At 36.1% G+C, this 15,089-nt stretch overlaps 1 protein-coding gene across 1 annotated transcript in view; it reads left to right on the top strand.

Annotated features, from left to right (window-relative positions):
• The window catches only part of DPYD (dihydropyrimidine dehydrogenase), a 340,058-nt gene that overhangs the window by 162,754 nt on the left and 162,215 nt on the right, over nucleotides 1-15,089 (top strand). The window contains exons 12-13 of the mRNA XM_084290947.1: nucleotides 6,697-6,881; nucleotides 14,730-14,945. Coding sequence (XP_084147073.1) covers nucleotides 6,697-6,881; nucleotides 14,730-14,945 — 401 coding nt within the window. The remainder of the gene's footprint in view (nucleotides 1-6,696; nucleotides 6,882-14,729; nucleotides 14,946-15,089) is intronic.

Consider the following 15,089-nt stretch of genomic DNA (forward strand, 5'->3'; position numbering starts at 1 on the left):
ATAAAAACGGAACAACAACAACAACAAAAAACAAACAAACAAGCAAATTAAAAAATAAAAAAAACACACCATCTTATATTTGTAGTGCCTTTTTTTTTTTTTTCTAAAAGGAATAATGTTTTTGACATTAAAGAAATTGAGATATTCAGATATTCATCACCAAAAGATGGAGAAAAAAATACTAGAGATGTTCAAAACTGGTGAGGGCCTGGAGCAACTTGATCTGTCTTGGAAGAAGGGGTTGGAATAGGTGACTTCCAGAGGGCCCTTCCAGTCAGAATTAATCTATGGCTGGTGATTCAGATGCATGTTGAATAAATATGTTATCTGTTGGTCATAGAAAGTGTAAGGTCAATGACCAGGTGTTGGTACAGGCTAAGATAGCAGGATTTGTCCTATTCCTATTAATATTGTTTAATGCTGGTGTTACTGATGTAAGAATAAAGAATATGTTATGAGAACAAGAGGCATTGAAATCAAACCTAGCCGCAATTCAGCCAAGTGTTCAGAACAGTCTTGATGAACCTGTTTTAAAGTTTTGTTTAGCATGACATAAATGTATGCATGACTGCTGGCCTGAGCAGAAATAGCCCATAGGCTAAAAAGCTTTTTCTAGTCTGTTACACTTATCCAGATGCTTCTTGTTCTTGCACGGGAGCTATTAAATTTGCAACTGAGACTGTATGCACTCACAGTAGATATTTAGTCTTTTTTTTTTTTCTTATTTCTTTTGTCAAAATAAAATGTTAATTGTGTTTTTAAGCAACAGTTCTAGTAAATATTCATTCTCCCACTGGGAATCATATAAATGCATCATTAATTAAAAAGAAATCAGTTCTCCTAAATCCATTTTATGCTCAGGAAGTTGCTAATAGACAAAGCAGGAGAGTTACCCTCTAGACTGTTTTAAGAACATTAGCACTTTACTGAAACCAATTTAAAAAAAAAAAAAAAAAAAAAAGTTTAAATGAATCTACTACAGATGGAGTAAAAAAAGGTTTTGCTTTGCCTTGTTGTTGTAAAAAGATTTTGCAAGCACAAGCCTTTTTTTAAATTATTATTGCATAGATTACCAAACTACCAAACTCTTCAAGCCATCTTAACTGGCCCATATAAACAGATGAAGTAGAATTTTGTACCTTTCCTTGTGTTCCTGCTTTTTTGCTCTCTTTGTCATTCTGGAGGCCTACAATGGGTTAGTGAATATCAGAAATATCTTCTGGCACCATTCTACATTGCAGCTACTCAATATACATGCATGTAATTCTGTCTACTTCCAGAGCACTGCATATAGCCTCAACATTCTATTTAACACCACTCCAGTTGGTTTTGAAGTCTAAACTTTGAATAACCTTTCTCTCTCTCTCTCTCTCTCTCTCTTTTTTTTTCTTCTGATAAGCAAAAGGGAATAACATTTGTGGACTGCAAAATTTTGCAGTAGAACAAATGTCCTTGTTCTGATTTATTTTTTTATATTTCTGAGGAGATCCTGTACTTTCTGGGGAGAAGCAAGAGGAAGTATTCCCATTTTCCAAAACACTGAATCTTAGAGTGGCGATGTCTATTTGATTTTCCCTAGGGAAAAAAAAAAAAAAAAAAGTGGGGGGGAATGCAAAAAAAAAAAATATCCAAACAAGCTCCAAATGCCAATTCTGCAAATCCCCCCAGCTCCAGAGTAGTAGATGATCTGTGAGCAAAATACATGTTTTATTAAACAACTTTTATACAACTTTTAGACATCTTCCTGTTACTTTTAGTATGACTGTCATCTTGCTTGGAAATTGCAGCAGCAAAACCAGAAGACTATTACTAGAGTATAACTAAGCTCCTACTATAGTACTACATGCCAAAATGATAAATTTTGCCCTAGTTTACAATTTTATGATTTAATCCATTCCTACTTAATAAGTATTTGTATAGATTCAGAAGCATTTTCTAGGGAAAGGCCAAAAGCTTGCAGAGCTGTGTGCTCAGAAATAAAAAAAGAAGTTTTACTTCATATAAACATAGAATTTCAAATCATAGGGAAGGCAGAAAACCTGCAGAGAGTGCTGAGTTTATACAGCCTTGACAAAAAACTTCAACCTCAAAACACTGAAGCCTTGACTATCTAACGAAAGAAAAAGAGGGAAGAAGAGATGTTGTTGTGATATCCCAGCTGGGGATATTCACAAGAGCCACCTAGTACCTGGTGTCTCCCTGCACAGCATCTGCTTCTCACCCATAGAATAGACCTCTGGTCAGCAGGCTTTTTTAAGAATTGTTATATAAAACTGAAGCTTTTAGAGACTCAAAAGATTCTTAGTGAAATAGGTAGGATTTTTGCTGCTGACTCATTTGGAACAGGATTTTTCTCCACAAATAGGTTTACTGAAGGAGTTTGAGTGCAACAGTTCCACACCCTGGAGTTGTTTCCAACTTCCAGTGCCTAAAAGCAGCTTTGTAATGACTCATTAAGACATTTTAACGTGGAGCAGGCATTCTGCTGTTTCATTTGTTAGCCATCAGTGCGCACCTGCCTCCTGGTGCCAGGCAGAAAACAGTCGGTAGCAGGCTTCCAGCGGGAGTCTCTCCCAGCACAGCTGGACCTGGCTTTATCCAGTCAAACCACTTTTTAATCCTGTTTCAGTACGTTAGTGGGGCAGAGATGAGGGAAGCATGATTGTGCCTTTCTTTGTTTGCTGGGCCTCTAGATTGGGCAGTGTCAGCAGTTAATGAGATCGTTGGTGCATGTGATAGCTATGGTTTTACATTTGAGATTAAGAAAGATACAGTATATTTGTATTTTCCTGAAGTAATGCTACTATTCACTGTAAAGGAAGTCTGTAAGATGGATATCAAAAATAACATTAATGAGCTACTAAAGCTAAAATTACAGGAACTTATGAAATTGGTTAAACATAAAAACCATTAAACTGTTTATTGAAGCTTCACAGATATACTGCAGCTAATGAGCATTTCTGCTATTTAAATAAGCCCAAATTGAACACACATTACATGGATACATAATTAGTCATGGCAGTCAAACACACACAGATTCACTTTTAAAGCTTTATTTGAGGAATCTTTTCCATTTGATTTGTTTTGTTAATTAAAATATTTTTTCTGTATTCACTTATATTTTAATATTGTTTTTGCAAGCGCAATAATTTGCTGCTGCTTTTCCATTTGCATTTATTTGCTCTGTGAGTATAGCAAATGTGGAATATATATTCAGAACTGTCCTTTTGTTTGGTGTTATTTGTGTTAGCATCACTTGATAGCATTAGAATAATTCAATCGTGTGTTATCTTTCATCCAGAAAGATCCTTCAAATTATGTGTAATATCTCATCAGGATATAGAGGAGAAGGCAACACAGCCACAGGATTGCACTTTGAATTTTCAAGAGAAAAGCTGTATTACTTTTTAAAGTTTAAAGAGTGTGAGGGTGCAGTCATTGCAAAGAAACGCTTCTCCTTACCCGTCTCCCAAATCATGTACCAACAAAAACACAAAGTGTATTGCTTGCATATTGTTCAATGTCAAGCAGCAATTCAGAGAACTGATAGTTGGGTTTGCCTCCTTACAAGTTCACATTTGGCTCCTAGGCCCTCTCACACCTTGCAGGGGCAGAGAAGAAATTCCCAGCCAAAGTTCTCCCCTCCATCCTGCAGGCAGTGTAGAAAGTGGTCCCTCTCGCATCTTAGTTGCCCCGGATACCAGATCCAAATTGTGAGGACATTAAGAACTCTTATATAAGATGCCTTTAAATCATGTCCTTATTTTTACTTAACCTAAATCTTGGAGCTTTTCAGAAAAACAGAAGGAAGTAGCTGCTGGATACTGTGTCAACCTTGCCACAAGGGAAATGTTCTTTCCCAGTTTTAAAAATACTGATCAGACAAATCCCCAGTCCCTGGGGAGGTGTTTCAAGCAGGGGTACGTTGGGCTTCTTTGCACTCAAAAAGCTTTTGATATAATTATGTCCATGCAGCTATTTTAGCACAAAACAAGCTGAAGATGCATTTGAGAAATGCAACAGATCCAGGGTAACAGAAGTAATGCCTATTTTCCCCCAAAGTTAAGGAATAAGGAGTCAGAACTTCTAGTTTTACATCATTTCCTGCAGAAACCTACACCTCAGATAGCATGTTACCCTCTAAAACCCTTACTGTTGTTCAGCGCTGTCTCAGAGAAACAAGTCATCTATTCATACCCCAGCACCAAACCCCGCAGCACCAAGTTTTCATCTTTTTTTTCTTTTTTTTTTTTTTTTCCTGAACATGTCTTTACAAGTCGATATGTATTTAGCTTGCAAGAACTGTCAAGACCACATGCTGAGATGGTACCACTGCATGCAATAAGTTATCCTATGTATGACAAATATAAGATGATCAAAAGCTTTCTTGAAGTACAGACAGTCTGAGACATAAAGAGAAGGTTAACATTGATTTATAAATATTACTGAAGTATAATAAAACTACTATCAGCTACTATCAGCACTTCCTTTTTTTTTTTTTTTTTTTTAAAAAAAAGAAAGAAAAAAAACCCACTTATTTCCCAGACTGACAAATGTCTCACTCTGAAGGTTGTGTTTGGTGTGATCTTTCAATAATTTAAATATTTTAAAAGGAAACAATTTCATAACTTTTTTATTCTGCTACTAGGCAAATATTATTCTTGCCAAGTTAAGCTAAAACTGTATGCAGGGTAGGAAGGATTCTGCAAGCAATAGGTCTTGCATGTAGACTATATACTTCTGGTATGACAGCCTGCTTCCAGCTTAAAACTGTCTTCTGTGATTCTGCATTCTGAACCGATGGCAAAAAGAATACTTTGGATTTGAGTCCTATGGATGTTTGTATATGCCAAGGGTGAGAAGGAGAGCATAGGTACTATAAGCAGGTTACAGTGTGTCTTGCTCCGTATTTTATTATTTTGCCCCTGATTATGCACAGCTCTCTACTTTGAAATGCATGTGTAATATTTGATTTAGAGGTGAAGGGAGATACAGAACCCAGGAAGAAAATTCCATCATGATGATGTGCAAGAAAGATGTCTTTGAAGCTTTCTGCGTACTTGGGTGTGCATTGGGGGCTACACTGTGAGTTTGCCCTTGTACTGGTATGGGAGAAATTTTCTTGTCTTAAGCTAGCAGGTTTCTCTTTTACATATATGACAGCACAACTACATCAGTTTAATTGACCTTGGCAATCTGCATCTGCTAGCGGTATGTCCCTAAGGGACATTGCAATTTTAAGCTGTGTTTTATAGAAAATCTTCAGTTTGTGCAGACTTAAAGCTATATAAAAATAACTCATTTTGATATATGGCGTCAAAGTTTGCTGAAAATATTTATTGAAAATGTGATTCTCTTCATGAAGCTACTTTGAAATGTCTTTGTGATCATAATAAAGTAATTTTAAAAGTTGCATAATAAAAATCATATTAACAGAGCAAGATTGTTTTTTCTGATTGTTTACTTGTATTTAAAGCCATTTTTCTAATGCCATGAATTTTTTTGTCTGCATTATTTTTAAGTACAATATTAGTTCATGTGCAGAATGCCTATATATGCTGTTTTCTCACATGAAAAAATGAGAACATCTTAATGAGTGATCTAAAAAATTTCAGAAATTGCTGCGAAAAATATATTGACAATAAACTGTGTAAGCATTTCATTTTTATTGCTTTTATTATTTTATTCTTAATATACAGAAGTTTCAAAACGACTCTTACTTTCAGAATGGTCTTAGCTTAGATAACAATTCAGAATGTTTTTCACTTTATTGAAATTTATCTTTTTTTCAGAAAAAAAAAAAAAAAAAAAAAAGCTTTAAAATCAACACACTTTGTCAAAGACAAAGCTTTCATAGCATAACATTCCTGGTGGGGAAAATGTCCCATCTGAAATTTTAAAATCAGATTTAATAATGACCTGTGAAAAAGTAGCAGAGTATCATTTCTGTTGTGAGCATTAATAAATGTGACAAGTACAGTTTTGGAAGTCTAAATGAATTTCTAGAAATTGCAAACTTTTTTTTTTTTTTTTTTTTTGCTTCAAAAATCTCATGCAGTATATTAGGTTGCACAGGAGTATTTATGTTTGCTTTTCAGGTGAAAAGCATGTTGTTGTGGAAAGTGCAGTACAAAGCTCTGTGGGAAGGGAAAGGGGGAAAATCTATTTTTCCTTTGTTAGTGTTGTTCCTTAATAGGATTTTCAGAAGTGTTGGATTTTTTATTTTTTTTTTTCCCAAGAGATAAATAATGTCAGTGAGAAAGACTTTGTGAGTCCCAGCTTCTGGGATACATAGTTTATTTTGAGGTTAGTGACCAAAAGAACGTTAAAAGCAATTATTTCTTGTATGAAGTCAGTCACTTCTTGTGAATCTTGTCTCTGTTTATTTTGTACACGTCTGGCTTTGCAGACACAAAGGTTTATTTTTCTGATGTTACCAAAGAACAATTGCATATAACAGATGATGTTCTTCTGTCCAAATCCTGTTAATAACTATGTACCTCCATTAGCTCAACCAAAATGTTTGTGTAAAGAATAGGATTTTTCAGTTCTATTGTAAATTCACATTTAAGTAATTGAAAAAAAAAATAGGCCTTGGAATTGATCTACTAATTGTTATTAGTATATATTTGAGAGATTTGGGCAACACTTTTTTCTTTCATTTAATAACATATTTGTCCTTCTCTTTAATTGCAGTCAGAGAGGCCATGGCACCTATCAAGTTTAACAGATGGGGTCTTCCTGAAGTAGATCCAGAAACCATGCAAACGAGTGAACCCTGGGTTTTTGCAGGGGGTGACGTTGGTGGTCTTGCTAACACTACAGTGGAATCAGTAAATGATGGAAAACAAGCCTCCTGGTACATGCACAGATACATACAGGTAATTCTTTAAAAGTGTTTTTCCAGTTTCTATCTGCTTTCAGATACCTTAATTGTGATTGCTAAAATGTCTTTTTTAAAAAAAAAAAAAAAAGATAAATATGCAAGTTTTGAGTAGCTAACACCTAGATTATCTTGATTTGTACATTTCAGATTCATTCAACTTGGATCACATACTTGAATTTGGGGAGTTGAACCCAGCTTTTTTATATTATCTTAACATTAAAATCCAGGCAACATTTTCTTTGCCCCCAGCTCTGAATTCCACTCAAAGGTAGTAATCTTTCCTGCACAATGCACAGTGTAAGCAGAAATCCTGGTTGGGGGTAACTGGGGAAAAAGAAGTGAGCCCATCAATATTAAAAAGTAGAACCACTCTACTGCATAAATACAAAATACTGTCAATGTTGATACCTGGGGAAGACATTTTCAGTATTTTTAGACTGCAAGTGTACTAACAGTTTACAGATAATTCCGATTATCTACACCAGAACCAAAGTGTGCTTTGATGTGTCTGATGAAGTGGATGCATGAGACAGACAAAAAATAAGCACTGAATTCAAAGAGGAAAATAATGCAAAGAAGACAGAAAGAAAAAAAAAACAACACTTATTTCCCAGACTGACAAATGTCTCACTCTGAAGGTTGTGTTTGGTGTGATCTTTCAATAATTTAAATATTTTAAAAGGAAACAATTTCATAACTTCTAAGAAATCTAAGAAATGGGAATTTAAGAGGCACAGACTTGAAAAACCTGGTAACTGCATGTTCCTTGTTGGTGCTTTTTCTATATTGTTGAGCACCTCTGCTTGCCCTACCTTTTGTAGTTAAAGAAAGAACACAAAGTCTAGAGGAGCTGCAGAGGAACCATCAGAGACGAGACACAGCCTGTGTGTGGAGAACCAGCTGACAAAGAGTGTGTTCATAGTGCAAGGAACTTTTTAGAAACATGGTACATGATTCATTCTCCCACAGAAAGAGATTTGAACAACTGAAGTTGGGACTGTAACAGCTCGATGTCTTTCTCCCCCATCCATCTGCTCAAAGCCTCTCTGATTGCATGTTTGTGCAATTTCATGCTGTTGGGGTCTGATTTCACTTCCTAAAAATACTTCAACTGAAAGCTTGTTGTTAGTATCTGTGCATATTTTTTCTCACTTGTTCTAAAGCAGTGTTTGTGTCCTGTCTTCTTAGACCCTATGAAAATGCTGAGTGTGAAACATCTTTAAACCTTGACCTGCTTGCTTAATTTCTCAGTGCACAGTGAATTTGGGTAACTGTGATAGGGGAGAGGGTATCTCCTTTTTTTCTCCTTCCTCCTTAGCCTCTATAAATACACACATCACTTAAAAAAACCTCCTTTTATATGTTGCTTCCTCCTCAAAGCTTACATTGTTTTTCTCTGGAATGTATTAAATACTTTGGAAGAAATCTGAATAGTCATGGCTTGAGAATTAGAATTTTAAAGCAAGCAGGCTTGTGATATTAGAGCATTTCCGTTACCCTTTGCAGGTTTCAAGGCAGTTTATTCGACCTTACAGTCTCCCCAGGAAGCTAATGGGAAAGCCTTACAGCAATCTTCACAGGAAAGTTTCCAAATGTCAAGTGTCACCTTTCCAGCTGTTAGATGAATGGGTAGCCCAGGGGCATTTATTTGGATGTGCAGCCCTTGTAAAATCTGGTTGCTGTGGTGGAGAGCACTGTAATTTGGCAATTTACTTTGTTTTTGGAACAGGTAGAAAAGTTAGATAGTAGAAGAAGGTTTGTATTTTAAACTTGTTGTTTAGCTGAGAATCGTGTTACCTGTGTGTGTATGCATGCCTTTTGAGTATGTATGCTTGTTCCACTGCCCTGTATTGTGAAAACTTCCAATATCAGATGAAGAAACACCCTTACAAAGTCCCTAATTTTCTGTCTACTGTGAGATTCTATCACAAGTAACCTTCTTGTGATCTGAGTGTCTGAATTGACATATTTTTAAATACATTGATAGATTTTAATTACTTTGATTCCTTTCATCCATTTGCATTTTAGTTACAGAAAGAGGTAGCCATTTCCAGAATCACCAACTCTCTCAGCACCAGGTTCTATAAATAATGCAGACAGTCTTTAGCAAAATAAAAATATTCAGTAAGATTTCTCAACCAACCCTAGACCATGTCAAAGACTGAAACTCAAAAACACTGCCCCAACTACTTGCTGAATGCCCTATTTGAATGGCATGCTCCTGCTATGCCAACCTACTCCAGACAAAAGGCTAAGCAAACAGATGGGCCTGATATGTGCCCTGAAACTCCAACCATTTCAAGCTTTGGCACATGGTCAAGTGAAGCATGAGATCCAGGCTCACGGACTCTCCAGCAGAAATGCCTTATGTTCAAAACTGGGAATTATTTACAGAAGCTTCTTGGCTGCTCTTACCCTGGAAACCTTCCATCATTAGTTGCTTAAATATCTCCTGCCTCTTAACATTTTCCTCACACTCTGCTAAGCACAGGTTCATCTCAAAAATTATTGCCTGCAGGTGTGTATCAGGCTGGTTTGTATAAACACAACCAGTCAAAACCTAACCAAGGGCAGCTGCATTAGAACCTGTGTGAAAATACAATTGTCTTTGAACTATCCTTTACATATCAGGAGAGATCCAAATAGAATCAGCCCAATTCATGCAACTATATACTATCCACAACATTTCTTGGAAATTCAGCCTTTTTTGTTATCCCATGAATGATGTAAACATTTAGTTAAATTAGTCTTGGTGATTTATTTTGTTTGGGGATTGCAGAGGCCTCACTTTTATCCAACAGTGACTTTATAATCCTGGGCAGAAGCAATACAGGCTGCAGTTCTATTCTGTGTCTCAGTTACCGTGCATTTCTTTTTGGCCAGTGAATGGGATTTAGTAATACAATAGTTATATTCAGAGTGATTCACAATTATTGCAGGACTAACATCTAATTTTCTATGCCTGTCTTGAGAGAAAAGTTGAATTCCTAGACCAGGAAGATGCCAGCCTTTACACTTTACTCCTACTCTATTCATACACTTAGCAGTGGAGCATTTTCCCATATCTGGCTATCAAGCTGACATCCTATTCTCACTAAATCCCTCTAATAAAGTGACTTTTCCCCTCTGTTTCACAGTTTTTGTTTTGTTTTGTTTTTTTTAATTTAAATCTATTTGTCTGTTTGCTTGTTGTGATCAAAATGTACATCATGTACTTAAAGAATAGAGGGCTGGATCACAACCGATACAAATTTCACTTCACTAAGGCACGCTGTTCAGTTTGAATTTTGAGCGCATTACTGTGCAACTTGGAACCAGTGTTGTGTATTTTTTATAATCTTTCTTTATGTTGTCAAAAAATAACATGGGCTTTGTATCTGGAGAGTATAGTTGATTCTTTTTTGAAGATTGACCATTCTTATGTGTTCCTTGGACATGCATGAATGTACATTATTTCACAATCAATACCAGAGACGCTGGAAGCTTGTTTTTGAAGGTGTTAATTATCTTGTCTGCTTCTTTCCATGCTAACCAAAGTCAAAAAAAAAAAAAAAAAAAAAGTCCTTTGACTGGCTAAAACACCATCATGCCATCATGTGAAACAGTAGCATGGAGGCAAGTAACAAAACATTTTCAGAAAGGTGGACTAAGTGCAAGTGCAGGAAACCTGGTGTTTTAATTCCTTACTATTGACCAAGCAATATGTCTGCTCCAGAAACAAAGGAAGGGGGATTAAAAAATCTCTGTCTGACTGGACAGGGCCCTGAGCAACCTGCTGACAGAGTTGACACTGCTTTGGGCAAGGATATTGGACTAGATGATCTCCAGGCATCCTTCGGACCATTCTGTGTGAAATAATGTAAATGTATTTAACAAAGCTAACTAATGGATAATTGGAGAGAGAGAAAAGCTTTACAAGTAAGGGAGAAAAGCTGTGTTTTAAGATCAGACTTGCAAAGAGAGAAAGTAGGAGAGGGATGAAAGTATTCAGAAAAACTCTTCCAAGCAGTAGGATTTGTAGAAAAGGCTCTCTGTGAAAAATAACAGTAATACAACTACTCACTTTCATAGTCTATCTTTGTTAAAGGCACGAAAATGGAGTTAGACCATATCGGTGTGGTTAAGAATTTTCTCCATCTAAAGAAAATGAATGTCACAAATTGTATCAGGTTTAAAGCTCAGACCCTGTCTGAGCCCTGCACTACAGACTGTACTGCTTTTGCCTCTGGGCATATCCTGGTTAGAGTAGGGCAGGGACGCTGCACGCAGTGTGCTGATGATTTTTCACCACCTTCTTCCAGTGTCCGAAAAATTGCCGTGCCTGGAACAATAAAATAAGTACCTGCAATATTGTTAGCTCTGCTGGTTGGCATCAAATTAGAGGAAGAATGGGCCACACTTTTTGTCCTCTATTTTTAAAAATCAAGGGAAGAGTTATTATAAATAAACTCTTGCCTGCAGGCTTTCTTTTCCTATTTGTTTGTGCAATGTCAGGGAAATCCTTCATTATAAAGATTATTTTGCTTTCAGGAACCTATAAAACATTTTAGTTTGCCAAAAGTTTTGCTTTGTAGAAAGCAACACATCAGGGCTTAGTAAATTTATTTCTTTTATAAGCATTGTGCTGAAAGGAAAACCCAGCAAAAAATAAATAGAGCAAAAAGGGAAGTGATAGGAAGGAGGAAGATAAATCTGCAAGAATGCGTAGCCACTGGCTACTGAACTAGCTAGCTTCATCCTGCCCCTGTGTATGCTTTAAAGACCTGGCTTATTCCATTAAAACCTTTTTTTTATTATTATTATTTTCTTCCAGCGCAGCTACCTCCACCCAGTTCACCTCATCACAACAAACCGTTAGACACATCCTGTGGTCCTTGAGTGTATCTGGGTGGAATTGGTGGTGGTTTTGCTCTTTGTGGGGGTAGTTTGGCAGGAAGAATAGGCATGTTTGCAAATGTTTAGGGAAATTGCTTATGACCAATTTGCATGCAGGAGGGAAGGCCTGTTTTTGCATGGATGTATTCAATCATTTTGTTCAAATCCTTCAGTGCTTTAGTAGATTTTTTTTTCCTCTTGCATTAGATTTATTTTCTGCTTTATCACAGATCATTTTGGGTCTGTATTTAAGATAAAATTTCATGCTACACTCATTTTAGGTGAGAACAGCTTTTACAGATTAAATTGTCCTTCTTGGGAAAAGAAACAGTACAATGCAACTTAAGCTGCATTTTAAGCACTTAACCTATCTGTCTGTCTCTATCTGCCTGTAGTAATCTATTTGTACAGTTATACAATGAATGAGTAGTTTGTGAGACATCCACTGAAATATATTCACAGAGAACACTTGAACAATTCTGGATACCAAACAAATTAACAAATAACTGCTTTCAAAATGGAAAATTAGGTTTATTACTCACATGTGCACATACAATGGAGTTGGCCAAAAACCTTTCCATAAGTTTTTCTTTGCTGTCATTCTCTCTCATTCAAAGAGTTTAGTGTAAGAGTTCAATATATCAACGTTAGTTTCAGCAGATCTCCCAACTTCCAAATATGTAGGAGGGAAAAAAAAAGTGCTACCATTTAAAAAATGTGTTTATTTCAATCTTACTGTCCAGGAATTTCTATGTTGGCATAACAAACAATATTTTGCAGTTGAAATTTCAGATAAGAAAGGCTTTAAATAAATAAATAAATAAATAAATAAATAAAAGGGTGAAATCAAACCTAAAAACATTCAAATAAAATTTATTTTCTTTCCTTTTTTTTTTTTTTTTTTTTTTTTTTTCCCTCTGATTTGTCAGCTAACAAAAGTTCATTAGAGGTAGAGTACAGGGCTGTTTGTGCTTCTAAACATTCGTATTCTCCCAGTGTAGGAAAAGTCCTGTGGAGTAAGAGATGCAGGAGGCAGTGTGTGACTTAGAAGGGAGGATGCAGGTGGCTGTCTGGCTTATTATAAAGTGACTGAAACAGCTGCTAGCTGGGTGAGGTCACAGTACTGAAGGGTCCCAAGTGCTAAGGATCTTCAAAAATTAGCTTTTCTGAAAATGTCCTCCATTAGGGACACATTCAAATTCACATCATTTAGGCTAGAGTAATTTCACCACTTTCATTGCTTTTATGCCATCGTAATCAGAAGATCTTACCCCCAAATATCCTCTCTGTCCGAGGAATCTAAGGTCTGGGGTCAAAATGTGAGGCAACTCCAGAGCAAAACAGGTAAGTGGACTCAGGTTCAGAAACACTCATAAACAAAATACACTAAGTCAAAAATCAACCAAAACAAAGCAAAAAACTCATTCTCTCCATACTTATTGTCATGGATAACACAGAGTAAAAATACATTCTTAAAAAAAAAATAATCAACAAACAGCAACAACAAAAAAGCAACCAGAGGCAGCAATTTTTAAGTAGCTGAGTTTTTTTTTTTTTTTTTTTTTTTTTTTTTTTTTTTTTTTTTTTTACTCTTTTACAGTAAATCTTCCCTCCATCTCCACCAGTGGTTCTTTTTGTCCTGGTGAAGAAGTCGGTTGTTGTGTTGTTTGTTGTTTGTTTGTTTTTGTTTGTTTATTTGCTTTCTTTTAAGGCTGGAAGAAGCTGCTGTGATCTTAAGGTGGAATTTCTTAGGAACACAGGCTCTGTAGAGCTTCACTGTATTAGAAATTCCTGCCTAATTTTGTTGTATTTTTATTGACTCAAGCATCTGAGTGAGCAAGGATTTTATTTCTACCTACTACAGCCTGATTAGGATGCTGTTCAGTATCTGCGCATGGGAAAAGATTTTCTCTCTACAATTTTTGCAGTATTAGATGCAACATTTATATTGAAAGCATTTTGCTTTGACTCTCCAGAGAAAATGCCATCTTTAAAACTGAAAACAAAAGTGACTGTGGTGTTACAGTCATAAAGTATATATTCTTCTTTGATCCCAAATCAGTCTAATTTTTGTCACTCTTGAAGTGTTCTTATTCAATAATAGATTTGCATGTTTTGATATGTATCCCATGGCATAGGATACATAAAATCTTAAAAAGGAGATGAGGGCAAAGGTGCAGTAACTCCATGTATATCGCGTAAAGACTGCAGAATGATCTTGCCCTTGAATGCTTTCTCTCATTTACTGCAAGTCCCTACATTTCATAGAATATCCCAAGTTGGAAGGGACCCACAAGGATCATTGAGTTCAACTCACAGCTTTGCACAGAACTGCCTAAAATCAAACCATATGTCTGAGAGGGTTGTCTAAATGCTCCTTGAACTCCAGCAGGCTCAGTGCTGTGACCATGGCCCTGGGGAGCCTGTCCCAGCACCCGACCACCCTCTTGGTGAAGAAACTTTTCCTAATGTCCACTTCTCATAAGTCGGCAGCTGAGAAGATTACTGGGTCTGTCAGACACCAAGGGTCTGGGTTTTTTTGCATGTTTCACCTGTGTGTATGTGTGTTTTTTTCCTTTTTTTTTTAACCTCACTACTACTGGCTGCTGTAGGAAACAACTATCTATTCAGAAAGTCCATAGAAACCTTTGGATTGAACTAGGGTAACAGTACAAGATAGGAAATAACTGTTTCATTATTATTATTTGGTTATTTTCAACATGGCATAATATCTCAGCATGAATGCTCTTTGGACAGAAAATGTTCCATGTGCAAGTGTTTTGTATATTTTACAAATATACAAAAAAAAAAAAAAAAAAAGCCTGAACACCTAATTATTGAAAAAATGGCTATTATATATGAACGCTTCCCTTATCAAGGTTACTCCAGTTCAGACAGACCCAACACAACAGTAAATTATATAAAAATGAATCAGCAAAAATTACTTTTTTTTTTTTTTTTTTTACAGTCCTTATATGGTGCTGAAGTTTCTACTACTCCAGAACTACCACTCTTCCATACTCCTATAGATTTAGTAGACATCAGTGTAGAAATGGCTGGACTGAAGTTTCCAAATCCTTTTGGCATTGCCAGTGCAACCCCTGCTACGAGTTCTTCAATGATTCGAAGAGCTTTTGAAGCTGGATGGGGCTTTGCTGTCACTAAAACATTCTCCCTGGATAAGGTAAGAAAATACCTTAAGCCATGTTTAGCATGTAAATATTGCTTTGTATATTTGAAATATCTAAATCTTTTAGGAGTCTCACTATCTAGCCTGTAGAAAAGAATAAGCAGGGGAATGTATGGTGCATCATGTGGGTTTAAATAA

This window comes from Netta rufina (genome assembly GCF_964035555.1).
Source record: "Netta rufina genome assembly, chromosome: 8".
Classification (NCBI taxonomy): Eukaryota; Metazoa; Chordata; class Aves; order Anseriformes; family Anatidae; genus Netta; species Netta rufina.